The sequence below is a fragment of the Sander lucioperca genome, chromosome 5 (assembly GCF_008315115.2).
Source record: "Sander lucioperca isolate FBNREF2018 chromosome 5, SLUC_FBN_1.2, whole genome shotgun sequence".
Taxonomy (NCBI): Eukaryota; Metazoa; Chordata; class Actinopteri; order Perciformes; family Percidae; genus Sander; species Sander lucioperca.
In genome coordinates this window covers 11,071,839-11,098,863 of record NC_050177.1, presented here as the reverse complement: position 1 = coordinate 11,098,863, position 27,025 = coordinate 11,071,839, and the positions used below count along the sequence as shown (strand labels likewise).

At 41.6% G+C, this 27,025-nt stretch overlaps 1 protein-coding gene across 1 annotated transcript; it reads right to left on the bottom strand.

The window, feature by feature from the left end:
• Positions 1–160: 160 nt before the first annotated feature.
• LOC116047685 (SH2B adapter protein 2) lies at positions 161–26,656 on the bottom strand. The gene is made up of 10 exons (XM_031296604.2): positions 26,521–26,656; positions 21,327–21,544; positions 10,645–11,584; positions 6,916–7,017; positions 6,621–6,712; positions 6,205–6,305; positions 5,943–6,104; positions 5,632–5,834; positions 4,241–4,415; positions 161–2,586 (listed from the first exon to the last, which is right to left on the bottom strand). Exons 3-10 carry the CDS (start codon positions 11,551–11,553, stop codon positions 2,252–2,254), a joined length of 2,079 nt encoding a protein of 692 aa, XP_031152464.1. The 5' UTR covers positions 11,554–11,584; positions 21,327–21,544; positions 26,521–26,656; the 3' UTR covers positions 161–2,251.
• Positions 26,657–27,025: the final 369 nt, after the last annotated feature.

Sequence of the window (27,025 nt, the reverse complement as noted above, 5' to 3'; positions counted from 1 at the left end):
CTGCATAGCGATGCCCCATCACTTTAAATAGCCTACTTCATCAGATTATTTTTGTAGCTCTTAAACTCTTCGACTTTTCTATGCCTTTAATCTCGAACATTTCAGGCTGAATCCCCAGATTGTGACATTTATGAGTGAAAAACTGCAGAAAAACATCAAATAGTTTGTTCACATTTTATTCACAGAAATATAAAGTAGTATGTCAAGTACATCACTTTGTACAAAATTGCACAGACTCTTCAAAACTCAGTCAGACAACAGAAAATTTAGCTTTAAGAAGTGTTAAGAAAATAAAAGGGAGGCATGAGCAATCTGTGATACAGTATGTGAGATAGGCTCTTGCAACAGACAGGTTCCACTGAGGGCGTTTCATTAAGAAGAATCAATTAATTGTACATAAATAAGACTCGATAGGAAAAATGTAATTTACAACGGCTGAGGAATAAATATGTTAAAAAATAGGATTCAAATTGGCACATGAACTGCTCCGCCCGCTCCTCGACTGAAATTTCACCTTTGAAGCTAAATAGCCGTGCTTGAAAAGACAGATGTTGACTCTTGATATGTTTATTCCAACTGAACAAAAGTGCTGCATATGTTTGAAATACAGTAGCTGAAAGGTGCCTGCTTTTCTGTTCATGTTTTCAGGTGTGTCTAACATGCTTTAAAAGAAAAGCTGACATTTTGAGGAAGTACACTTGTGAGATTGATGAGAGGATTGATACCACTTTCATGTGAGTGGTATCAATTCATGTAACTTGGCAAGGAAGCGAATGGTGTATTTCCCAAAATGTCAAACTTTCTCTTTAAGAGGATATTTTAAGTGATATTTTGTGTTATAATGAATGTCAATACTCACAGTAACAAGTATTTTGTAGTGTGAAATGTAGGTTTTCTTTTGAACTTAAAAAGCGTAGTACTCCCTCAGCATGAATTAAAGCAGCATTGTCCCATCTTCCCATTCAAGCATGGCCATTTAGTACCCTTTACCTTACTGTCTGTACCGTTCCAGTCCACACCAGGCCGCACAAACAGTATGCAATACTGCCACCTTTCTAGAAAAACAAGTCCCCAGTCCCTCCTATAGCCTAAATGCTGGATTTGGTATAATACTATCTTTAAAGCATTACTTCAAAGTGAACTCCTATAGTAACAGCATATCTAATCTACAGGTTATTGATATGATAAGCTTGAATACAGAACCAGCACCAGACGGAGGGACCTTGAAACCATGTTTTAGAAACACTACCGTAGCACACCAATCATTGAAAAATATTTGGACTCTAATACACCACCACACACTCATAGAAATAACCCGGTATGACAGCAAAATGGGAGCCACCCTGCCATATTCATACAGACTGAACATGTGTTGTTCATTTGTAACACAACATATGGCTGTGTGTGTGTGTGTGTCTGTGTGTCTGTGTGTGCGTGTGTTGCAACCATTGATAAAACTGTGAGAACAAAACCATTTTAATATGCAGCGATATGCACGTTCAGTGTGTTTTAAGCAGAAACTGACAGTGAAATAATCACCTGCGTTACGTTTTTGGGCTTTTGTGATTATGCAAGATGTCGACACCATCTTCCTTGTCACTATCTATCACTAACAGTCCGTTCAAGTCCAAGGTAATTGTCAGGCACTAAGACCCTTTAGGCTGTACATGTTTAAGAAAAACATCTCTGAGCTAACACTAACACACCCATGATTGCTGATGTTAGAGTCGAGCAGAGACCCAGAGCAGGACTTTGTAGGGAAACCCTGCAGGGACACTAAGGATATCCGGGACAGACTCAAAGCAGCTTTATAAACATTAATAGAGATGCTCTCGGGAGCTCAGGGAAGCTCGGAGGGGAGGGACTGTTTCTTCAGGGTCATTTCAAACTCTCAATCCTTCAGTGGGGTGGTGACACAGGCTCTGCTCCCAGGGAACTGTGGCTAAGGGTGAACAGGAAGTGGTCAGAAGAGATGAATCAAAGCTATATGACTCCACTGGGTGACTTCCTCTTGCTTTCTCCGCCTACGCTCATCTTCGCTGCTCAATCTCAACATCTCTATTGCTTCCTGTGGCCTTCTATTTCTCTGTTCACTGGCATTCTTGACAACTGAGTTTCAAACGAAGCCGCAGAGCCTGAGGGATTTGTCAGCGTGGACGCACTGCTCGCCATGATCTGACCTTTCTTCTCAAATCACAGAAACAGGAAATTGCCTTGAAACAAAAACAAACAAACAAAACGATGGGGCCGTTTAGTAGAAAGAGTACTGGTTCTCCACTGCCCGGGCCCTGCGAGTCCCGTCAGCATCGTGGTAGTCGTCGGATGCACCACTAGAGGCCTCCAGCAGGCGTTCAGAGCTGTTGCTCCGGCTCTGCAACCCTCCTCCTACTCCTCCTCCAGTACCTGGGTCACTGCGGGAGAGGGAGGGAAGGGCGGTGGGTGAGGAGGAGGTGCTCGAGGAGAGCGGGGTATCTGGAGGGGGCCCTGCAGGCGCGGTGATCCCAGGAGGGTGGAGAGCTGGCTGGGCTGAATCTGTCCGGCAGCCTGCATCCCTGGGTGGGGTGAGGACCGGAGGCACAGTCACATCTGTAGCAGATTGTGGTAAGAAGAGAGAGATGATTTTAATGGAAGGCAGATTAATAATATAGATGAATCTGTGCTGCTGATAAATTGTTGGTTTACACTGAAGAGCTGCTTGCAAAAGGCTCCTTCATAGAGCAGCATGTAAACACAGGCAGTGTGGGCCTCCTTTATTATGCTTTCTCTTGGTGGGCAATAACACCGACAACACTGGTGCCAAAGACACGCCTGACCAGTGTATCAGTGAAGCCTTTTACGCCCTGAATCAAACCCTCACTCTGTGTAAGTATGTGTATGGCAGTGAGTGCATGAGTATGTGTAGGTCCAGCGTTGGGGGAAACAGGGAGCCTCTTTGTGACCACCAGAGTGGGTTGGGGCCGGAGTCTCGGCCTGCATGCAAAACTCCTGCGGTATAATCGCCCCCTCACTCTCCTGTACAGGAGGGCATTCATCCCATGCCAGGAGAGCAGAGGGCAGGAGCAGTGTTAGCACGGAGGAGGCGGAGGGGGGCAGGTTCAGTGAGTTTTAGCTCTGCTTCCAAGGACAAACCTCTGCTATCCATCAACACATCCAACTTTCAGGAAGTTTCTAATCGCCCTCAAATATCCTTTGGTGACCTGAGGAATGAGGAACGATTGTCAAGCCGAGACACTACTTTATTTTAAACCACTTATTAATTATTTCCACCCTAAATGTTAGCCTTTTTTGTTTTGTTTAAGCAACTGAACATGGATAACCTAGGCAGTTGCAAGATGATGGCGAATGCTAAAACCTAGTGTAGAAGTATAGCCATAATATATATATATATATATATATATATATATATACAGTATATATCAGTGAATCAGTAATGTCAGTTACACAGCAATATCTACCATAAGTATACAAACATTAGCTAACATTAGCCAACTTTTCATTTGTAAGAGGAAGGATGTGTTAATTCTTCTTTCAAATGTTCCAAAAGTCATTTAAATCTCAAACAATGTAATGAGTAGCGGTAGACCGACATATCGGCTGATATTAGCTTATTGCAGAAATATTATGATAGTGTATATGTCAGCTGTTAAGCAAGAATGTCCCACTCAGTACATATCGGGGTTACAATCTTTTTGTGTTTATGTAAAATATAAGTATTTTTTTAAAACTCTCAAATATAATATTGGCCCCAAAAATCCAGTATCGGTCAGGCTATATTAATCAGAAACTCAAACTCGTGTCAAAATGTCTTAAAAAAAAAATACATATTATCCTAGAACTTGATCTCTCTAATTATGCACATGCAGCAGACACCTCAGGTAATGTCCCGCATAGCTTCACCCGACAACCTGAGCAGAGGTCTAATCATCCAAAGTACTTGAAAACACCTATATCGTGTGTTGAGGCCCTCTACTTAAGTCTGAATGCTTTGACCTTTCCAGCACATCTGCTATTAAGCATCTAATTGGGATATAACAACTGCAGAGTAATAAGCCTTTAAGTACAAATATTATGTCTTTGCATGTTAAAAAGAACCCCTTTACAGTGTCTTAAAATCAACTGTTAAATTCAAATAATTAGAGAGATCAACATCGATGACCTCTCCAGTTAAATCTACAGTTGTGACTGGTCTTATGCCTGTGTAAGATGGTGTATGCGCAGTTTTTGTTCCTGTGCTGTGTACCTGTGGTGGAGTTTCGCTGCACTTGTACATAGGAGCGTAACGTGATGTCAGCAGAGCCTCCTGATTCGAGGGGAATGGGGTGGGCGTGGAAGTGTCTCAACATGTCCGACACGGTGTGGAACCACAAGTGGTGGACGTGACACTGCCCGTTCTCATTCACTGACAAACGCAAATGCTGGGAAAAGAAGGAAGGGAAAGAAGGGGGAGACAGGACATTAACCGTTTGTGTGATTAAAAGGAAGGAAGAGGGAGTGATAGATGGTAAAAGAGAGGGTATGGAAAGAAAAAGACAGTGCTGAAACTGAAAGTCTAAGACAGAGGTCAGGACATTATCTGAGAGGTGTCTGGCTGTGGGAGCAGAGTGACAAAATGCCAAGGCTGACACCAGAGGAAGAAGCGGCAGCTGACACTTCCTCAACACTGCCGGCTGGCAGGATGTGATGTGCAAGGATCGTGTTACGTTACACAAAACGTTGCCATTACTGCATCTTTTCCAGGGCCTGAAAAACTTGGTCTGCTGTGAACTGCAGTAGTTGCAACCCAAAATGTCACCAGAACAAGCATGACTGAATTAAACTGCAGCTGAAAGAACACAATGTATTTTAAGTTAAGTCATTATTTAAAGAACACACAATTCATCAGTGACCATTTTGATTGAATTTGGTTGATTGTTTTAAAGCTATAGCGCGTCGTTAGTCCATGAGGAATTTTAAGTAATGACAACACCACTGTTGTTGCATCCACATGACACAAGCCTTCCGTCATCGCGCACGCGCCCCCCACCCCTCCTCCACACAGTTACTTGTAGCCAAGGAGGATTAAAAAAACATGATGGACTCTTCAGAAGAGGTAATTATCTTTACTCAAATTTCTGCGCACAAAAGTCGCCGGACAACACCATGTTCTGAACATACTGAGAAATACAGAGAGAGTTGTGTGGAGCTGATAGTCTTAATTAGCTTTGTAGCAACTCATTTGGCAATGCCTTAAATGTAACGGACATTTATTAATATAAAAAAGTTTAATTTTTTAAATGTTTTTATGCTAAAGCTTTAAGTCTCTAAGTATCAAGTTTCTCGAATATCAGAATTTCCTCTTTTTTTTCATATCACGTTTTTTACTGTGAAAATAAACAAATTGAAGACAGAACTTTTGACTCTGGTAACTTGTGATGGAGATTTGTTTATTATTTTTGACATTTTATAAACTCAATTAAATATATAAACTAAACATTACTATCAGTACATTAACAAAATACAAATAATAGTTTTACCCCTAATCTACACAATATATATCTATACAATATATATACAACACACAACTACCTGCCTCTCTCTTAAGTGTATAGACCTATAACACAATGCTATTTCTCCGCTCTCTACTCATCTCACCTTGGCTTTGCCCTGAAAGTTGAAGGTGAGGACGTACTCGCCCGGCCGTGTCTCGCTCTGACGAATCACAAAGAGCCCGTGGCTCCTGGCCCCGCCTGCAAGCACCAACTGAGCCGCACGAACGCGGGACAGGGTACCATGAAACCATGGGTAACCCGCCAGGCTGGCATCGCCATCTGACTCTTTCGCTCCTTCACTGCCACCTGAGTAAAAAAAAATCTATGTTTTTTTTCTTTTCTTTTTTTTTTTTTTTTTGTTTTTGAGTATTCATATGCTTTGATATTGTGAGTATTGATAGTATGTGTGGTTACCTGCAGAAGAGTTGGAGCCCTGGGCCTCTGGGGACTGGAGGAAGCGCTCTAAAGGCATGTGGGATGGGTGCTGGGTGAAGGGGGGTTCCCTGCAACGGACTGACGGGGCACTGTAATGCTCTGCTGTTGTAGGACACGGCCTCTCTGGAGCACGATACACACCTAAACACATGTTTAATATTTTTAACACATTTACATGGATCAAAAGATTGTACTGTTATGTAACAGGTGCTGTAAAACACTGAGAAGAGTCTTCACTCACCCTCAGACAGCAGCTCACAGCTGCAAGAGGCCACCATGGAGCAGTCTTTGGAGGCCTGACCATGAGGACATGACGCCAGCTCGATGTCATCGCCGCTGTCCCTGTACACAGGCAGGCAACAACCGCAAGAACGTAAACACATGCACACGCACGTGTGCAAACAAAACATCACAGATTCCTAACACACATCCACATCCTACAAACACGGACACAAGTCATCTTTCTGTTTACGTCCTGAGCAGCACTGACCCAGGAAACTGAGGAGGAATGTCAGCGGTGCAAGCTCGCCCATGTTTGTGCTGAAACAACCTGTCAGAAACTCCACTAATTTGATGATTAATGACTGTGTGTGTTTCCCCTCCTTCCCCCCTTTTCTCCATCTTCAGCCAACAGCAAATATTTATCTGGTGGTTTACCCGGGGTCTATGCAGTCCTGGATGTCAGCAACCCAGGAGTTTTTCTGCAGCGAGTCGATGGTTTCCAGGATGTACTCTCCCCCGTTTTCCACCTGTGGAAGCAGCCAAACACTGCGATCACACACTGAGCTCTGTTCAAAGGACCACATCAGGGTAAACAGGGCATTCCAATGTTAACTCAGCAAGGCCATGGGCTAGCTCATTTTTCAACAACCTGTTTTTGTACAGAATCATATTTGAAACTGAGGCAGGTGCACTTGTGTTAATGTGGTCATAAAACGGTTGCAGTTTCTACCTTAAGAACAAAAGTGTTGTCCTTGTCAGGCATCTCCAGCGGCATGGTGGTCCGCACCTCCACGATGGCTGACAGAGGGATGCTCACTTTGGGCTTTGAGGACTGAAGTGAACATACAAACAGAGACAGAATAAAAGGTCACATTTAACTAAAACTGTAAAAACAAACTTTTTTTCTAGTGGTATGAGGTATATGACTGGTTGGGACCCCCAAAAGGTCATAAGATCAATCTATGGAGTTCCAAAAAAAACTACTACACTTCTACTGCTACAGTTTGTTTATTTCTTTTCTGCATTTTTAAATCTGATAAATCTGGCATATTACTGTAGCTGAGTTTTTGAGTTTAACTATTAATACATAATAACTAAAGATGTTTTGTTACCTAACTGTATCTTTGATTGTTGCTTTTTTAATCATGAAGTTAAAAAGTTCTGCGAGGCTTAAAGGGGTCACAAGCTAAAAATGTTGGGAGCCACAGCTTTAGATGATGTTAGACAATAAACAAGCATCCGCTGCCTGTGCTTGCATATCACAGTGGATCAAGAAACACATGTAATACGGTAACATTATTTTATTTGTTATATTTCCGCTTAATAAAACTAAGCAAAACAAAAAAATACTGTAATTATCCACCAGTGTAACATCCCCAAAAACCAGAATAAGTATTTATGAATGGTCCAAAGTTAAATTAAATTATTTATTACATCCTGTAGGAGGCAACTGCAACACTTGTAAAAGTAGAAACTTTATATTTTACAACAAAAAAGCCCTAAATAGAGCTTTGAATTAGTGGTACAGGTTTAAATAGTTCCACTTCATCCTCTGTCTTTAGTGTGAAACACACCCAACTCAAACAATAATTAAGGGGCAACATGCAATCTGACTCAGTGGTACAACCTTAGCAGCACTGAACTGCACCCCTTGTCTCCTGAGATTAAATAACCCATTCAAATAAAATAAGGCCAACATTAAAAGAGAAGGGAAGAGTTTACAAAAGCTTGCACAATCTGCAAATATAACTCCACGGCTCAGTTTTTATGCAGTCTCTTATTTCGCACTGCGTTTCTCAGCGATTAATCCTACTGGCTGACTGCAACAAACATAAAACAGTTTACAAGAGGGTGAGCACAGAAAACATCCTGGCCTCAGTTTGGCATCTGCAGAGAGCTGGATCTAGACGATAATCTTAACAGATCCAATGAGTGTGGTTGGGACAGTGAGCCGTGTGTGTGTATGTGTGTGTGTGTGTGTGTGTGTGTGTGTGTGTGTGTGTCTCAGGAGAATCCAAGCGAGAAGGAGGCTGACTGATGGTCTAGCAGAGGCTTATCAGCTGATCTGTCTGGAGCAACACTGTTCTCATCTTGAGCTGCCTGTGCAGCTGGCTGCCATCCACACCCACAATTCTTTCGCTGGATCAGATGTCAAAAAAACACTTCCTGTAGTAAACCATTTGACCATTTCCTCTACCTCTCTACAGCACAAGCCTAATTTCTGTGTGAACTGTCTGTTGAAATGTTAAGTTGGTGTAAACCAGTCTTACATACGTGCTGTATCAGACAGCTCTCACAGTCTTACAGGAAGTATGTATATAGTTATTGTGGTCAGTCTTTCTATTCTTTCGTGTAGGCTTTTTGATAAAAACCTAAATGGTCTGTCCAACCAAATGACAAAGAAAATATAAATCCAAAACAATGAGCTGAAAGACACAATAAAGTTCAAAGCTGATGATAATTGTCTGTGAGTCTGTCACATTACACATGCTATTTGATCTGTTATTAACATAGAAATACTGATTAGTGCAGCTTTAAAAGTGAACATCTCAAAGATAGATATTTCAAAAACTGGACAAATAAAACCAAAGCTAACTGCATGGTTAAATACATATGTAACTTTGAGGTAATAAACAAAAAAGTAAACAAAACATTATGTTAGTTTTTTTCCAATTTGGCCGAACAAATAAAGCTAGTGACTAAAATCAAATGAGCGCCATGAGAGTTTCGGTTGGATTCTTTTATAAATATTAAATTATTATTTAGGCATAGAAGGATTTCTTCCTGAATTGGTATAATAATAGATAATTACACCAGTAAACACCCCCAATTTTTATATTTTTGGGAGAGTATGGATATTTTTACTTAAAGCTGCCTCTTATTATAATAAAAAATCATGTCATGTGTTCCAGGTACTTTTACTCTTTAGTTATTACATGTTACTTTGGGTGGTGTGAAGCAGAGAATGGGTCGTCTCGGGGCAGGCTGCTGTGTCATAATGCAGGCAGTTAGCGTGCTGCAGTGTGCTGCCACACCGAGCAGCTGGCAGATTGATGGCCCTGACAGAGCCAGTCAGCCAGGAGCGGGCAGGAGTGAGATTTTATGAGTCCGTTTATCTTTCCGACACTGTTGACTCTGCACTGTTATGATTTGTAAGACCTGAATAAGACGGCAGTTTTAGAACAAGTCAGAGTGTAGGCAGGGCAGGCCTGTCGACATGTGCGTGTTTAATTAATGTGTCACTTTAGCTGCAACCACTGCTCTGAAGTTCTTCCTAATCTCATCTGATAATAATTGTCCCACGTATGGATGTTAATAGAACATAACAGATGAAATTGCAGAAGCACAATTATTAAGTTCCATGTAATATGTTCCCCTTGTGGCTCTCTTTTGAGTGACTCACAAAAAGTATTTCGGTTCCTATTTTCAGTTTGTCGTCACTGCAGCTAAAGACAAGGAACCAATCAATATTTATTTTTTGCACAGGAAAGGGAATCTTTGCGATTCGCTGCCTCTTACAGAAATCAATGTACCAGCTTCCTCTCTCTCTCACACACACAGTCTCCAGTTCTCTCTAAACGGCTCCTTCACGCCCCTCCCAGGCCTGCCTCCCACCTGTCCTTACCCCTCTCCCCCTCTCCCCAGGCTTATCCCCACATTCCCACCAGCCATGATCAAAGGACAGTGGCAGATTTACACACACTCAGCTGCACAGCCTCATGGCCTTCTTAAGGTCAGGGGCAATGATCTGGAAATCCCATATAGACAAATGTGAAGTGTGCATGCATGCGTGTGGTGTGTGTGTGTGTGTGTGTGTGTGTGTGTGTGTGTGTGTGTGTGTGTGTGTGTGTGTGTGTGTGTGTGTGTGTGTGTGTGTGCGTGGTTCGACTTCACTTGGGGTCAGAGGGGTTGGATTATCAGGCTGGATTTGTATCTTCATAAAGGATTCATAAAGGGCTGCAACTAATGATTATGTTCATGAATCATTAATGTGTTGATAATTTCAATATTTTTTTAAGTCTAATTAGACTTGTCTTAAAGAGTTGGAAATGTCCTCCTGCTTTTAGACAGTGGCTAGACAAACGTCTTCCTCAATGCATCTGGAAAAGAAATCTTGCTATGTTGGAAGTGGCTTTGGGGACCATGTGTGGTCTGGATAAAGACATGATGTCTAAACCCCAATAAGGACTAATAATAGTGGTCTTGTTGTTGTCTGTTGTCTATGGTCTGTTGCCTGTCTGTCTATCTGATGAGTTGTATGGTGCAAGATGAATTTCCGAAAGGATCAATAAATGTCTATCTATCTAAAAAACACTGATCTGTTTTTGTCAGGCAGGGGTGTGTGGAAAGATCTAGATTTTTTTGTTTGCTCAAATCATCCATTAACCAATTCATAATTTCAGCACTAGATCCATGTTTTTTACCAAATGATCCTGCATGTCTGCGTGCGTTTGTGTACCTTGGGTGGAACGTAGAACTCCAGCAGGAACTTCTCGCCTCCTTCCTCCCTCTTCGTCTTCCTCAGCAGCAGACGGCACTTCTGCCACTGTGCGGCACCCATACAGTTTGTGTCATCAGCCACCATGTATCTCAGCGCTCCCTCCCTCTGGATCTCCAGCATCTCAGCCTTGTGGCCCTGGGAGCCCCTGGGAAGCCGTAGCTTTTGTGACCACTTCTCTCCCCCTGCAGCCTCCCCTCCTCCTCCTCCTCCTCCTCCCCCGTTAGCCTTCCTGGCTCCAGAGGGACCTTCGGGTTCAGGGGAGGCCCGTCTGTGCCACATCTCCTTCACCCCGTCCACCACACAGAGGCTCATGTTCCTCAGGGAGAAGCCCTTCTTGAAGCGAGCCTTTGGGTGATTGATCGACACGTCCTCTGAGCTGCGGGACTGTCCCAGAGCAGACACCTTGTGGGTTGGCTGGGGGCCTCGGGTGCCACTGCCTCCCCCATCTATCCCGCCCCCTCCGCTGTCCATGCTGTCGAGGGACTCACTTGAAGCCCCAGCGTCCTTGCGTCTCTGGTAAAAGTCGTGGCCGTAGGACAGCGGGCAGCCCTGGATTCCCAGGAAAGGAACAATGCTGTACTTAGGTGCTGCGTTGGAGCTGTCCTCCCCCGGCGAGGACGCCTGGCTCTCCCGGGCCTGGGTCAGCGCTGCAGAGAAGCACGCAAGGAAGTGGTGGGCAAAGTGTTGTGAGAAGCTGACATCGGCGCCGGGCGAGTCGTAACACGGGTTCTCCAACAGGAAGCGCTGGAACTTGTCAGCGAAGTCTGCAGCGGAGGCTCGAGCATGGAGCTCACAGAACTCTCGCCAGTCTGGCAGTGGGCACGAGGAGGAGAGCTCCGGGCTACCGGGCACCACCGCTCCGTTCATCACTGGGCCATGCCAACCCACAGAGGAGAGGCTGCAGAGGAGGAAGAAGAGCACAGTGTCAGTGTGGATGCAAGCAAAGGACTGCAGCGTGCATTTGTGTAACTCCTGGCTTTGGATCAGACGTACAGATGTGGTACAGCCTGCATGTGTGATGGTGCAAAGAATAAAAGATTTGTGAATGAAGCAGCCTGCTGAACCAGCTTGTGTCATTATAATTATTCCATCTTGATGATATGAAAAATAAAGTCCTTCTTTGCAGATTTTCTGTGTTTATGTGTTTATCAATAAAAACGTGCAAAGTTGTACTTTTACTTCTGTCAAGATTATTTAGTTTTACGTCAAAATTCTCTCCAATTTTTAATATTCCCACATCCCATCATATAAAATGTCTTTCACAGTGATAGACCAGGATTTAAAAAAAAAAACTAAGATCATGAGTCCAAGCCCCCCAGCCCAAGAAAAATGTGACCCGACACCAAAAATAAAGTCTCAACATTTTCTTGATTATTTCAATGTTTCCTTACATCTTATTCATTTAGTTAATTGTTAAGTCTCTGTCCTGTAAAAAAACATGTATCTCCATTTTTTGTTAATGAGCTAAGAAAAACAAGCTTGTTTTCAGCTTTGTGACAATACATTTTCTTCAGATAATCAAATGCATTTATTTTGGAGAATTTTCTCAACCCATAAAGAAACACCTTAAGTTTACCAAAATTAAAAAAAAAAAAAAAAACACATGGTTTTAAGTGGACTTCAGCTCTGCACACTGCCAGGAAATAATGAATCTTATATTAATTCATTGGCCTGAATGTAGTGAAAACTAAATAAATTGAGTCTAAAAAATCTGCATACATATAAAGACTAAAAGCTCCCTCCTGGTCTCAAAACCCCCAAATTCTCTTCGAAAATTTTCCTCAGTGGTAACTACAGCCCCGGTGACAAAAGCACAAACAACATCTAGAGTCCAGAATCTGTGACAGGTGAATATTAGGACCATGATTGGCATGTCATTAAAGGTTTGAAAATAGCTTATCAACAGATTCAATGTGACAACAGATCGAAAGGAGAAATTTGCCAGAAAGCTCGGATCTTCATCAGTTACCAATGAATGGTTTCTGACAAGCACTCGGATTATCTAAATGATCTAGAAGTGAGTTCTGTCAGAGCAGGTTAACAGCCCCCTGGATTCAAACCAGACTGACCGCACAGCTCCTCTTCATGCCCCAACTATCTCACTCACTGTTGTTTTTCTACATAATGAGTGTTTTTTAAGACCGCAGTTGCGCTTGTCCACTCATCCTTACATTCCTCTGCTCCCCAGCATGTGTGTGTGTGTGTGTGTGTGTGTGTGTGTGTGTTCGTATGACTCAGCGCTACCTCCCTCTCTGGCCCAATCAGTGCCAAACAACATCACATTACTGATCACACTCTTCTCTCTCTGGTCTGTGTCAGTAGCAACATCCAAGGCCAGCTTTCACCTTCTCTTAGCAGTTCGCTCACAACATGCGCTCAAATGTGTGCTTCCTGCAATTTCACTCTTAAACCAAATCAAACACACATGCATAAATTTGCATGACAGAGTTCCCTGGAATGTTTCCTGCAAGCAGCTTTATTATCATTTTCAAAAAGCATCCATGTGGGATTTCTTTTCATAAAGGATTAGCGCAAAAAAAAAAAAAAAAAAAAACTCCACTAGAATTAAGTCTGACACACACATTCAACTACAAGCCAATCTCTCTCTTTCATCCCCAGATCAGAGAGAGGAGGGGAAGTACACAGGAGTCCCAGCTCTTTAAAGGCCATCTCTTAGCTCATCGAATAGAGAGAGAAACTCTTAGATGCGGAGACCCAGTGTCAGAATTTCAGAGGAATGCTGTGATGGATAGATAAACCAAAATGTAAAGGACAGGGTGGGATTAGAGAATAAGAATGAAAAAAACAGCAAAGAATATGTCTCCTTTATTTGCATGGATGTCCCAGAGGAATATAAAGTGCCAATACGTTTTGATTGGTCCTGTGTTGTTGTTGTTGTTATCTACCATGTTCTGCCACCGGTGCTGAATCACAACCAAAGGTTGGGAACGCTTTCATAACCTGACATAACCTGCCGTCAGTTGACAGAAATACATCTTGACAGGTTTCAGAGCAAAAAGAACGAGACAAGAGAGGAAATAAAAAGAGAAAGATAATTATTAAAGTCAAATAAGCTGTTAATAATAGATTTAATTAATGGTTAGTAAATTATTTACTTAATAATAACAACTTTTGGGTTGCCCAGTGGTAAAAAGTCCCTTTGACTGGTTGGGCAGTTGGGACCACCACTAAGGAAGCAAAGAAAAGTAAGTATTTTTTTTTGTTTTCAATAGAGGTTAGAAACATAAATTCCAATTATTATGGGCCTTTTGGCTTCCATAGAGGGTCCAAATCTAATTATTAACAACTTTTATTAACAACTGTTTATTATAGAAAGGCGAAAGATCAGCTAAAGGTATTTTTCACAACCTGGCAACCCAAATGTTCTTCTTAAAATGGCTTATAACTGATCTATAACGTATTATTAAATGTTTTAATAACCACTAATAAAGTTGTAGTTACAGCTAAAAATCCCTTTCCACTTTCATTCATGAATCCATCACTTCATTCATTTAAACAGCCATCCATACATCCCTTCAAGCCACACCACCAGATATGTAAGCTAAACTGCAAAGTGTTGTTGTTGTAACAATTATCTCGCTCCCTGTGTGTGTGTGTGTGTGTGTGTGTGTGTGTGTGTGTGTGTGTGTGTGTGTGTGTGTGTGTGTGTGTGTGCGCTGCTGCGAGGAAGTCAATATCCATTCAGCTATATAAAAACCTGCACTGGGCCAACTTTCCACTCATTCAGTGGAAAAACAACAACACAGTGAGGTGCGTTTCTCAAAACTCCTGTCCTTCCGCAAAGATGAGGATGTGCCTCTTTCAAGGATACTGAACTGACTGTACACCGCTCCCACACGTACACAAATACACACATTTACTCACCGAGTCAGCATGAAACTTAAGCCAGGAGACACTGGAGGAAGTGGACAGCATTAAGGTTTTCTGAGGCTCAGCAGACTGGGGTAGACTACATACTGCAAAGTAAACAGGGGTATAAAGCAACATAAAGCAACAAATGATTGGTTGAGAGGGGGGCAGTGGTGGAAAGTAACAAAGTACATTTAGTCAAGTACTGTATTCTACAATTTTATTGTACTTTTATTTGAGTATTTCTATCGTTATGCTACTTTATACTAGTCCACAACATCTCAGAGGGAAATATTGTACTTTTTACTCCATTACATTTATTTGACAGAAATTTAAAACGAAAAAAGTTGAACAAACAAACACATTGTTAGATATTAAACCAGTGGTTTCTAACCTTTTTTGTTTATATTAATTAAAGTGTGGGGTTATGTGTCACGTTTCAGATGTCTATGAGTTGTTAGCAGTTCCACCAAAGTGACTAAACTTCTCCGATCTTTTCGCTTAAATGATTGTTTGATGCCCAATGAATAAAAGTATTCAATATAAATATAAAAAATGGAAATATTATAGAATAGTCCAAGAAATAAAAACTCAACAGATTCATGTGACCCTTTGGAGGAGCCTGACCCTCAGGTTGAGAACCACTAGACAGAAATATAAACAGTATATAAAGCAGAGTCGAGCAGCAACACCAGTAAAATGCTGCTTACGCATTTATCCATCAATCTTAAAATCTAATAGTGTCATCTATATTAAATCAGTCATAGCGGACCTTTTATTACAGAATAAATACTTTGAATTTGTTTACTTTAAACCTGCTATAACTAATTTCTTTAACAGCGCCCAAAAATCTCCAGTAGTTTCACCTGGCTGCATTGAAGTACAGGTGGACTCCAGGGCACTGTGACATCACTTCTGACCACACCATCAGTGATGCTGGGTGTGGTCAGTAGTAATACAGGCTTTCAACTTTCCACCAGAGAGGGCAGCAGAGGGCTGATGTTAAGTTGTTCTTTAAGTTTATATGTTGAATGTATGTAACAAAAAACTGCTTAATTACATATCTCGCAATTATGGAGCAACATTAGAATTCATTAGTACTCGTGTTTCTGTCCACTTAATAAATCAAAGTCCAATATTCACTCTCTTTTAGCTCAGTTTTTTTTTCTTTGGACTCGTCTGGATTGACGACAATTCATTTACCGGATAATCGCAGAAACATCTGTCGCCACCGGACCTTCCGCCAGATGTCCCTTGCCTTGCAAAACTCTGTTGGTTTCGGGAAACATCAACAAACTTCGAGCTAGCAAGTTATTCGCTGAAAATGGAAAATTATCATTTTGGTACTTTTATTTAAGTAAAGGATCTAAATGCTTTTTCCAGCACTGGAGGGGGGCATGTTTTTGCTCCATAGGCCAGCTGCTAAAACAATCAGTGAGTGTGTGGAGGTGGAGTAGACAAGGGGAGCGTAAAGAAAGGGAGACACACTGCATAACGAGGGGGAGCAGAGGCACCATGTAGAGTCACATCCCCACGACTCCCCTCTGTCTTTTTTTAGGTCCATTGATGGACCTAAAAGTACAAAAAAACAAGACTGAGGGGAGTCAAGGGGAATCTAAAAATGTTCACCTCCATCCTTCAGGCCTCAGAAGCCCCTTTCCCTACTGTATCTCTTCCCTATCTGTTGTAAAAAATCTACCACTACTGTTCTCCTCCTCCTGCTGCTTCTTTACCCAGGGGAGCAGGGCTGATATCTCTGTCAGATGGCTGGGAGTTCTTTATGTAACAGTAAACTGACTGGGGAGGAGACGGAAGAGACATTATTGTGCAGGGAGAAGCTATTAACTGCATCCTGCAAAACACATCGTACAAGATACGTTCACTTCATGTACTCTGTGTAGCCCTGCCAGGACAGAATTGTGCAGAGCCAAGAATTACACATGCCTGATTAATACTGTGGTGTTGTGGGTAGTAATATAGAGCGACTGAGAAAATTATACTGTAGCAAAGCAACGCATTCTCACGAACCGGGTTTGTATGATATCGTACGAAAAGTTATGCACAACAATTCGGATTAAAACACTGGGACACAAACACATGTTTCCTGGGGGAAAGTCTTGTGTTTTCAACGGGACAAGATCTCCACTCCCCAAGCTTGAAAGCCCTTTGTTTTATGCAGTTTCATGGCAGCAGCACGCCCTCTGTGATTGGTGATGAGATGATTGGTGATGTTGTGCTCCGACCCCGCGGAGTTTAGCCCCTTCATGTTTTCTAAGATTAGCCTGCTCCACAGCACAGCACAGCTAGCAGCACACTCAGTACAGTACAGCGCTGTACATACTCCACATCTTCAACGCCATGTGAATCCATTAATTATTATGTGTTCTTATAATAATAATACTGCAGCATTTAGATGTGGATTGAGGACATTTGAAGACATGAGATATGTTGATTTGTCACACGTGCAGGATATAAAACAGTATGATAATAAAAATGATAAATGTCAAATAAATATGTGCATCGTTTTGTACACTAACAATACATTTGTAGTCTCGCATTACCAGACCTATCTCCACAGTGCTGTGGAGTAAGGTCTGGCTACACCACACATACATTCTGGGATAGGAGAAAAAAGAACCGCTCTGGGTTGTTAGCATTTCTTTAAACCAATCACAAACGTCTTGGGCGGCGCTAAGCTCAGTGAAGCAGCGACGGTGGCTCTGCAAAATGGTCTCAGGAAGGAACTTGTTTTGGTGGAACATTTGCACCCCGCAAAAGAAAACACCACATTCAACGTTAAATGCAGTTAACTGTTCACACGATACAGTAACGTGAGTTATTTAAATTAGCCGGATACATGGTTAAACGTAATTTGCTCTTACCAGTGTATCGCCGTGTGTACTTTGTCCATAGCAATCCCCACTAATCGGTCCCAAAACGTCCCAGATAGATAGTAAATGCGGTAAGCATATTATTTCTAAATCTTTATAATCATTCCAAGAAAGAACCAAGCAGGCCTGCCTTGTTGCAAGACCCAAATTTTCTTCAAAACTTGCCTTCGTCAGCGTTTAGCTTGCTAGCTCGAAGTTTGTTGTTGTTTCCCAAAAGGAAGGGATTTTGAGAACGGCAACACACAGAGAGCAGTCAGGCAATTATCCTGGAAATGTACTTCTGTTGATTCAGACTAATACATTTGTGACAGTTTTAAGGTTAAAATTACCACATTTCAGTTTAGGTAAATAACCCATCAGTAATATATAAAATAATACTAACACTTGGTCATAACAACCCATTTGTACTTGGTAAAGTTAACCTAGTATTGCAACTGTGCTATACTGGCATAAACAACCAAGACTGCAAGAAATATCTAATCAATGACAAACACTAAAACCAAAATCCAAATTTAATTTTACTAAATTTGCAGCACAAACATTTGTGACACACAGACGCAGAAATCAGTAAAAAGATGCTGAAGGAGGACAGAAAGAAAAGCAGACAGTGAAACAGGAGAGAAGTCACACTGACAGACAACTGCCTCACCTACAGTTAAAAGACAAAATAGGCATCCAGGTGTGTGTGGGGGTGCGTGTGAAGACAGCGAGAGAGACAGAAGGAAACTATGCAAACCAGCTTTGGAAGTGGAAGGAAAAGCAGAGCAGATGTAGACACAAGATAAAAATCCAATGTGGGAGTAATCGCAGATAGAGAGGAATGATGAGTGAAGGGGATCAGACGTGGTAGTAGGAGGAAGAGCAGAAGTCGGGGTCAGCAGTGATAGACCTCTTTTCTTTTCCCTTCTTTTAGATCTGTCCACTTTAGAGCAGCCGGTCGGTGACCTTTGACCTAAGCCCTGATAACCTCGTCCCTCCCTGATTCGACCTGAATGTTGTCTGCAGAGTTTGTATCAGTCCCGACGCAACACAGGACCAACAGAGAGGAGAGTGTCTACCTTACGAAAGGTAGACACTCCTGATCCAGACGCTGATAGACACGGCAGCATGCTGTGTGTGTGTGTGTGTGTGTGTGTGTGTGTGTGTGTGTGTGTGTGTGTGTGTGTGTGTGTGTGTGTGTGTGTGTGTGTGTGTGTGTGCAGATGCAACCAGTCATAATAAACCAGACATGATGAGAACATAGATTCCTGAGACTGAACACAAACAAACTAACCAGCATTCACCAGTCTGCTTGTGGGTTTTTCACCACCTCACAATTTAGGTAGCAGGGCCTCATCACGCAGGTATTAAACACATTAATTACAGTGTCCTCTACCAGCAGGCTCTCCTCGATATGTCTCTCTCTCTCTCCTGGTTTCTCTGGTGAGCAGCGACAATGTAAATATTGAGTGAGCTCAAGCTTCCATATGGCAGCCAGTGATAAAGGACGGAGCGTGTGGGAGACGCACATTCCGCCACCGACTTCCATTTCCTGTCTCTCACCCACCGGGTCTAACTAATTTCACAGATGACCACGGGCCTCTCGCAGAGGAGACCTGTGTTAGCATCAAGTGTGTCAGTTACTGGAACAGATGGGTTTTTTAATTCGGTGATGAAGTGAAGTGTGTGAGTAAAGCTGATGTAAAAAACAGCCTGATATTTACACTGAGGGTGGATAACATGTACGGCCTGCCTCAAACTGCCCCTTGAAGGAGAAATAAAGTATTTTAAATGAAATTGAAATATGTAGGACCACAACGAAATGTTCATTTTGTTTGTTTTTGTTGTTTGGTCTGTGAAATGTCAGAAATGAGGGGAAAACGCCCATCACAAGTTCTTAGAGCCCAAGGTGTCCTGATGATGATCTCTAAACATGTTTGATATTTGCATCATTAGATATAAAACAGGCAAAAGCAGCAAAGCCTCACATTTGAGAGGCTGGAGTTAGCATTACTGCATGATAAATGACTTCAAAGTTTAAAATTAATCAATAATGAAATGTGTTGGGGCGACCTCTAGCTTACCCAGTAAGAGCGTGCGCCCCATATAGGCTGAGTCCTTTGCAGCGGCCCGGGTTTGACTAAGACCTGCAGCCCTTTGCTGTATGTCATCCCCTCTCTTTCTCTCCCCCTTTCCTGTCTATCCGCTGTCACTGTCGATTAAAGGGAAAAGCCCCAAAAAATAATCTTTAAAAAAAAATAATGAAATGTGTTGGAGACTAATTTTCTGTTGATTGACTAATAGAATAAATGACCACTTGTTTCAGCACTACCTCTTGTATTGCAAGCCACTGCCTTCCATTAGGTCCCTATACAATTATAACATAGTGTCAGAGACATAATGTGGCCTTAAATGACGAATATCAGAATATCACAATGATATAAAGGCCTAAATAACACATTTTTATGTTATTTTGGATTTCATTGTAGGGTGTTCATCTTATTCTTTCCACCCCCTGCAGGATATATGGTCTAGCCTGGGTAGTGTAGCATCACTTGGCTGGAGTCAGCTCTGAATAACCTCGGTTTCAGTCACAGTATTGTAAAATATTTGGGGGAAAAAATTGATTTCAGAGGGCTGCTGCTTAAATACTAAACAAACATTTCTATTAGAATATTAGATAATTTAGTTATAGAAGAAGGGAAATAAACACTATAAAATGACCCGCCTTCCTTTAGGACCCTATAAAATCCTAATATTGTGTCAGAGTAGTATTATCAGAATATCACAGTGACGTAAAGGCCTACATAACATATTTTGTGGTGTTTTATTGCATTGCATTATATTGTAAGGCCTACTTGTTATTCTGTCCACCCCCTACAGAGTATAGCCTGGGTGGCATGTATGAACTTGGGTCAGTTCTGAAAAGCTTAACTTTTAGAAAAAGATTCATTGGATCTTTGTAAAAAAAAAAAAAAAAATCTGATTTTAGAGGGATGCTGCTTAAATATAACAAAACAATATCTCTAGAAAAATATAGAAATCAGTTATTTTCTTTGATTAGGTCACTATAAAATCACAACACAGTGTCAGAGATGCAGAGTATTATCATATAAGACAGCAAAGGCTTATATAACAGCAGGCCTGTATCTTGTTATAATCAGGCTTATTAGGCTTCATATTAACTGCAGTCTCGTGTAGCCTATAAAAAGATACATGAGAAAAAGTCAATAGTAGGCCTGAAACAGGCCTACTGCGGGCCCAGGGAGCCTATTTAAAGCCAACAGTGGATCGTTGTGCAGGCTGCGTAATGGACTTCATGAATGGGAATCGGCATCAGCGTTCTGCTGAATGGCTGACAGCTCCAGGTCCAGAAAGCAGGAGATGAATGGGAGTCTGCGTGCGGAGTAACGAGTCGGTACACTGATTTTGGATCATCTTGAGCGGGGCCTGTACATCAGATCAGATCACATCAGGCCCCTGAACCATCCTGTGACTGACCAGACTTTACTCCCTCAAGGCTATTAAATGGATTAGCGGAAAAGCCCCTTTTACACCGCGACCCTCCTCCAGTCCGAGAAGCCTCACCCACAGTCTCTGTGTTCAACACCTAAAAACGAGCCGATTGCACTTGTCCTCTAGCATCAAAAAGACGATTCTTAACGCAGGATTCATTACGAGAGGTTGACTGTGCAAGGGGATGAATCGGGTTTAACATCAAAACACAGCAGCACTCCTCTGCCCCTCAGCACCTGGAGGTTTATCGCTGTTACCCTGATGGTGGCCTCTGTCTATTGACACAACCTGCACATAAAAAAGGCTTTGCAAGATGTCTAATCACAAACGTCAGGATGGTCCAGACGCGCTAAATAAGAAATAGAACGCAGCAGCGGCTCTCACCTCAATGCAGGACTGGTTTCATGACGCTGGTGATGAGGGGATCCTGGTTTTGGTTTTGAAGATATTGTTTATTCAGGATTAAACATGTTTTTTTTTATTCCCTCTTCATCTGATCTTCTCCTCTCCGTTTACGCGCTCACAGGCGGCCAGCTCTCCCTCCATCTCTCCGTTCGACGCACTGTGCTGCTGTACCTTTGGCTCTGCTGTCCATAAGACCACTGACAAGTCAGAAAGAATCAGAAAAAAATATCACTTCCGGCAAATACTTTCAGAATAAAATCTCAAGTTGCTGAACAATTGAGAGACCTAGCCTATAAATGTTTATTGTATTAGGGCCCAGTGAGCTGCTGTCAGTTTAGTCGGCCCCAGACATCCAAGGGGGCAAAAGTCCCATGTTCATTACATGTTCATGGATTTTGTTGCATAACATAACAATAAAAATAGTAATAAAAATCAAATAAAAGCAAGTACTGCAACAGTCAAGAAACATAAATAGGCCTATAGAATAGATACAAGTTACAATAAAAATATATTTTAAAATACTTGCAGGTAGGTGCAAATTACAATTTTAATTAATTAGTAATATTTACAATTGGAAATGTTATACTCCAAATTTGTTGAATTTTAGACTTCCGAGTGACAAATGTATATGCATGTTTAGCTGACCGGCTGTACATTGACTTAAAAAATCTCTAACCTTAGCAAATTTCCCCATGATTAGTACCAAATTACATCCAGGAACTTTCCTAACAATTTTAAAGTTTTATATCAGCTCCGTTAGTTACTGGGAACTGGGCATTACCTTTCAGTTTTAGCAGAGATTGGCATAATAATGCAAATAGACAGAGCTCAGTTAAGGGAAGGGTGTTTTTTTAGTCTTGTATTTATCTTTATTATTATAGTCTAAAGTTTTAAGACCTGTATTATTCTGCATGATGTAGCCTATATTCTTAAATAAAGTTGTGTTTAATGAAATTACCACAAACTGACACACAGGAACCTTGGGTACTGTTACCCTGGTTTCCATTAGACTTAATTGTCATTTCATTTAGTTTCTGTTTCGTTTCATTTGAATTACAGAACATATTGGAAATGTGAGCGTTGATTCAGAGGTGTGGAAACAGGCAGTTGTTGTTATTCCAGGATTAGAGTACTAGTTGATTTCTCTGGCTTTAAAGCTGCCATACAGTTGACTGTGTACTGTTGTTACATGTTGACAACAAGGTACATACAAAATGCATAGGAAGGCAGTGAGTCATATAAGTGAGGGTGGAGGGTCAATGGAGGCCCAACATATAGTATCATCATTATATGTTGCATGTGAACATTTTACTGTAGGAGATTTTGACGTTTTCATTTCATTTGAAATTTCACACCTTTGACGAATACAGAAAATGAAATAGCTCTTGGGCTTTTATAACTAACTCATGCTCAATTGGATATAGCGAACTGAGATTATATTGTGGTTCAGATAAAAACGTTTTGATTCTTGGTTCCTGAAAAGCTGCTGACATTTTAAAGAAAACCTACCAGAGCTCCATTCAGCCAGATTAAGCAACCAGAAAAAAATCATTTTGTTGCACAATTTCTTTTAATTAATGTGGTGTCACTATGGTATTTCCTAATACATGACGTGACTCTGAAGGCTTTTATTTTGAAGGCACAATCAAGTACTGGCATATTCTGTGTGTCTCTTGACCGCAGCTTCCTTCACTGGGGGCGCATATGTGTGTGTGTGTGTGTGTGTGTGTGTGTGTGTGTGTGTGTGTGTGTGTGTGTGTGTGTGTGTGTGTGTGTGTGTGTGTGTGTGTGTGTGTGTGTGTGTTTCAATGATCTATTTAACAGCCTCCGATGACTGCCCTTAAAGGAGCCACGCCCTTTTATTGTTGCCATACAATACAAGAGGTCCTGTGTGTGTGTGTGTGTGTGTGTGTGTGTGTGTGTGTGTGTGTGTGTGTGTGTGTGTGTGTGTGTGTGTGTGTGTGTGTAGCAAATTAATGAATATATGAAAGAAATATAATCATATATAAATATTTCTAAATATTTCTTTCAGACTGATATGAACGGCTGTGGTTCAGGTGGTAAGAGTGGTCACCTACCAATCTGAAGGTTGATGGTTTGATCCCAACCGAAGTGTCTTTGGGTAAGACACTGAACCCCAAATTGGTCCTGATGCTGCACCAATGGAGTGTAAATGTGTGTGAGTGTTTATCTGATGAGCAGGTGGCACCTTGTACGGCAGCCTCAGCCACCAGTGTATGAATGTGTGTGAATGGTGAGTGGTTCCTGTACTATGTTAAAGTGCTTTGAGTAGTTGTTAAGACTAGAAAAGCGCTATATAAATACTTTACATTTACATGATATACTAAAAAACGTTTACATACATGTGTTGTTTAGCCAAATTAGACTTTTTTCATGTAACCCAATGATGTTTAGCTCTCAGTAAGTGGCTCTGGTGTAGCACACCTTCACTACTAATCCACTTTGAGAGGATTGAGTCTGTGGCTTTATGGTGGGGTTAAGGGCTAAAATAATAACCTGGGCAGGCCATAGACTGGTGGTAGTGGGAGAGGACGAGCTGCTCTAGAAGGTTGCCACTTAATCCGATGATTTCTTCTTAAATCAGCTCTATTTTTCAGTCAGAGTGTGGCAGACTGCATGTGATCTTGTTTTGCCAACTCTTTTCTCAGCTGTTAAGCAGCTCTAACTGATCTCTGTGTTGATTAGCAGTAGAGAAATGATTCAATGAAAGCATGTGATTGAAATATTGCCAGTTTTATGCTCAATGTACCGAAGGAAGCAGCTCAGGGTTTCCCAAACTTAAAACACAAAAGAACAAGAGTTTTGTTATGTGTGACTCTCTTTTCTCTATAGTAGAGAGTTAACATAAGGAGATTTAACCACAGTTTAGTAAAAAAAAATGATAAATCATTCACAATATCTAAACCTACTTCCTGTTACTAACTTGTACATTTTCCTGGTAACCTCTTATACCATTTTCAACAACTCATGTTTTTTTTTTGGGCCTTATATTAGGAACCACTGCACATATAGTTCCCTGTCAAATATTAACATAAATCTAAGGTAGTGAAATCCGTTTAGTGAGAGAATGATCAAGTAAGGAGCTGCCACCATTGTTGTTTTTATTATCAGTGCCATGGTGACGACAGAAACCTTTAAGCTCATTGTTCTCAATTCAAACCCAGAGTAGAGCGAGAAGCTGCTTAATGAAACAAAAAGAGACCTGGGCTGGGCGAGGGCTCTCTCTCTGCGTCTCTCTCCAGAGAACCTCGCTTCTTATTGATCCTCACACACTTCCTGCCGGAAGGATGAATCAACGAGCCTCGGGGGGCGGGGAGGTCATCCACAGACCCGTCACTGTCTCTCCCACATCACCTCTGCTTTTTAGTCCTGTCACTTTCACGTCTAAATCCCTTCATTCAACCATCAACTTTTACGTTATTCCTTCTTAATTCCTCCCATCTCAACCCAAAAGGTCACTGTTTTCAGTCTTCCGGAGCGACTTGCCTTTCTTTCCTCTGTGCAGACACACAGTGCAGTTCAATGGCAGAGCAGGAACCCATAACGCAGCACTACACACAAACAGCACGGCTTCCTCTGTGGGCGCCATCGATCAGGAGTTCAAATATATACCTCATTTAGATTTCAGAGAGGTAAGACAGACTGAAAGACAAAAGAGGAAAAAAGAGATGCTTTTGAGCTGATTTCCTATGAAAGCCTCTAAAGTGGTTGAGATGGAGATTGGCCTCCTGAGGCTGTTTGAGGATCAATGTGTCAGCTGGCTTTAATAAGAAACTGCCCCTCACTGTCTCCAGACTAGGAAAACACACTCTTGAGGGACACAGAAAACTCTGCTTGCCTCTGAAGATGCCAACATGGGAGAGGCTTCCATACCATGGCTGCACCCTGTGTTTGAAGAAATGTGTGAATGCACAGTCTGCACGCATGAATTACTGATGGGAAGCTTTTAAATATTGTAACCTGAAGCTTTATAGAAAACATGAGGAATTTAAAGGTGCAGTGATCTGAAAAGGGAGCAAAAGCAAATGTTCCTGACAGGAGGTAGGCCTACTGTTTCCATGATGCATAGGGGATGCCCATGTTGCTCGATGGCGTTTTAAGCCCCCAACGTCGACTTCAAGGCAGCGCTGTGATCGTTGACTTCAAGGCACCTAACCTTAACCCCAAGGGGGTAAGCTTTGCTTCAGAACTTGAACCTCTTATGGCGCCATTTTGATGCTACCAAACGATCACCCAATGTTAGCATTCCATTGACTGCCATTCATTTTGACGTCACTTTGACAACGAATAACTTTACATCTGAAGCGTTTAAATACTTTTATGGGTGGCAGCGCTGCCTGGAAGACAATGTTGGGGGCTTAAAACACCAAACACCGCCCAGGTCCACTTCCTTTCCCACCACCAACAAACCCTTTTGATACAACATCTATCTTTTGAAGATGGGGCTGAGTGTGGATTGAGACAAGGGTGGGGGCGTGTTGTTTAGGTTAACAGTAGTATCCACGACGTTCCACTTCCGGGATTGCTCCGGTGCCGCAGGAAATTCTGCAGTGCAAAGCTGAAACACTGGAGTGACAGTGACATTGAATGTAATAGTCTTTCATAGTGGCTAGCTGTAGCCCTGTTTTGAACACTTAGATCATGACTGAATTAACCTGATAGGGGGCCCCAAACACCTATGCATCGTGTGTGTACCATGTCACCTACAAGCTATATTATTAAGTACACACAACAGCCAATCATTTCATTTATATGCCCCGAGACTGACAAACCACCAAGTGGCAGGTTTGCCAAATAGAGTTTTAAAACAATATCAACTAAAACAATTTAGCTGTTAAAACTATATTTGGACACCTCTAAAAGACATAATTAATTTATGTGATTATTTTAATAATGTGCAACATATTGCATGCAGTGCACCATGCAGTGCATATATATATATATATATATATATATATATATATATATAAAATCTCTGAATAACAAAAACGTGTGTGTGTGTGTGTGTGTGTGTGTCAGATTACATCACATTGTGTCAGAAGTGTCAACCAACTTTCACTTGATCTGATCCTCAGATGACCTACTGGTGAAACATTTGTGTGTGTGTGTGTGTGTGTGTGTGTGTGTGTTTGTTTTCTGTGTCAGCCTGTACCTGAGGTTGTGTTTCTCCTGTTAAGCTGGCATGAGATGATGCACGATGTGTGCGATGATGTCATCCAAGCCACTCTCCTGGAGCTGAGCCCAAGATAGCACAGTTAACCACACTGTCAGCGACACTGTAAACAACACGAGGAAACAACAGGAAGGAAAGCACGTCAGTTAGTCTTGTGCTGAAAATACATTTCAATAAACGTCATGGTGCATCAGAAAACAAAAGGGACAGAGGTGGGAAGTAAGTACAAGGGGGGGCATTTTACTGCTGAACGAGTACTTTTACTTTTAATACCTAAAGTACATTTTGCTGTTAATTCTTTAAATGTATAATGCAGAATTTTAACTTGTAATGAGTATCTTTACATTGTGGTATTACTATTATTTAAGTATGTGTATATTTTTCTCTTTCTTTTCTTCTGACATTATTAAAACCCAATGTGTTGAGTGGTAACCCTTCTCTTTGCCATGAACTGAGCATAACTGAAAAAAACGACCATAAAGCA

Bases quoted from the DNA above. Each gene is read 5' to 3' on its own strand.
- LOC116047685 (XM_031296604.2), bottom strand. From the start codon at position 11,553: ATGAACGGAGCGGTGGTGCCCGGTAGCCCGGAGCTCTCCTCCTCGTGC. The intron at 6,105-6,204 runs GTGAGTGAAGAC...ACATGTGTTTAG, and splicing joins CTGTGAGCTGCTGTCTGAGG to GTGTGTATCGTGCTCCAGAG. The intron at 5,835-5,942 runs GTAACCACACAT...TTTTTTACTCAG, and splicing joins GGGCTCCAACTCTTCTGCAG to GTGGCAGTGAAGGAGCGAAA.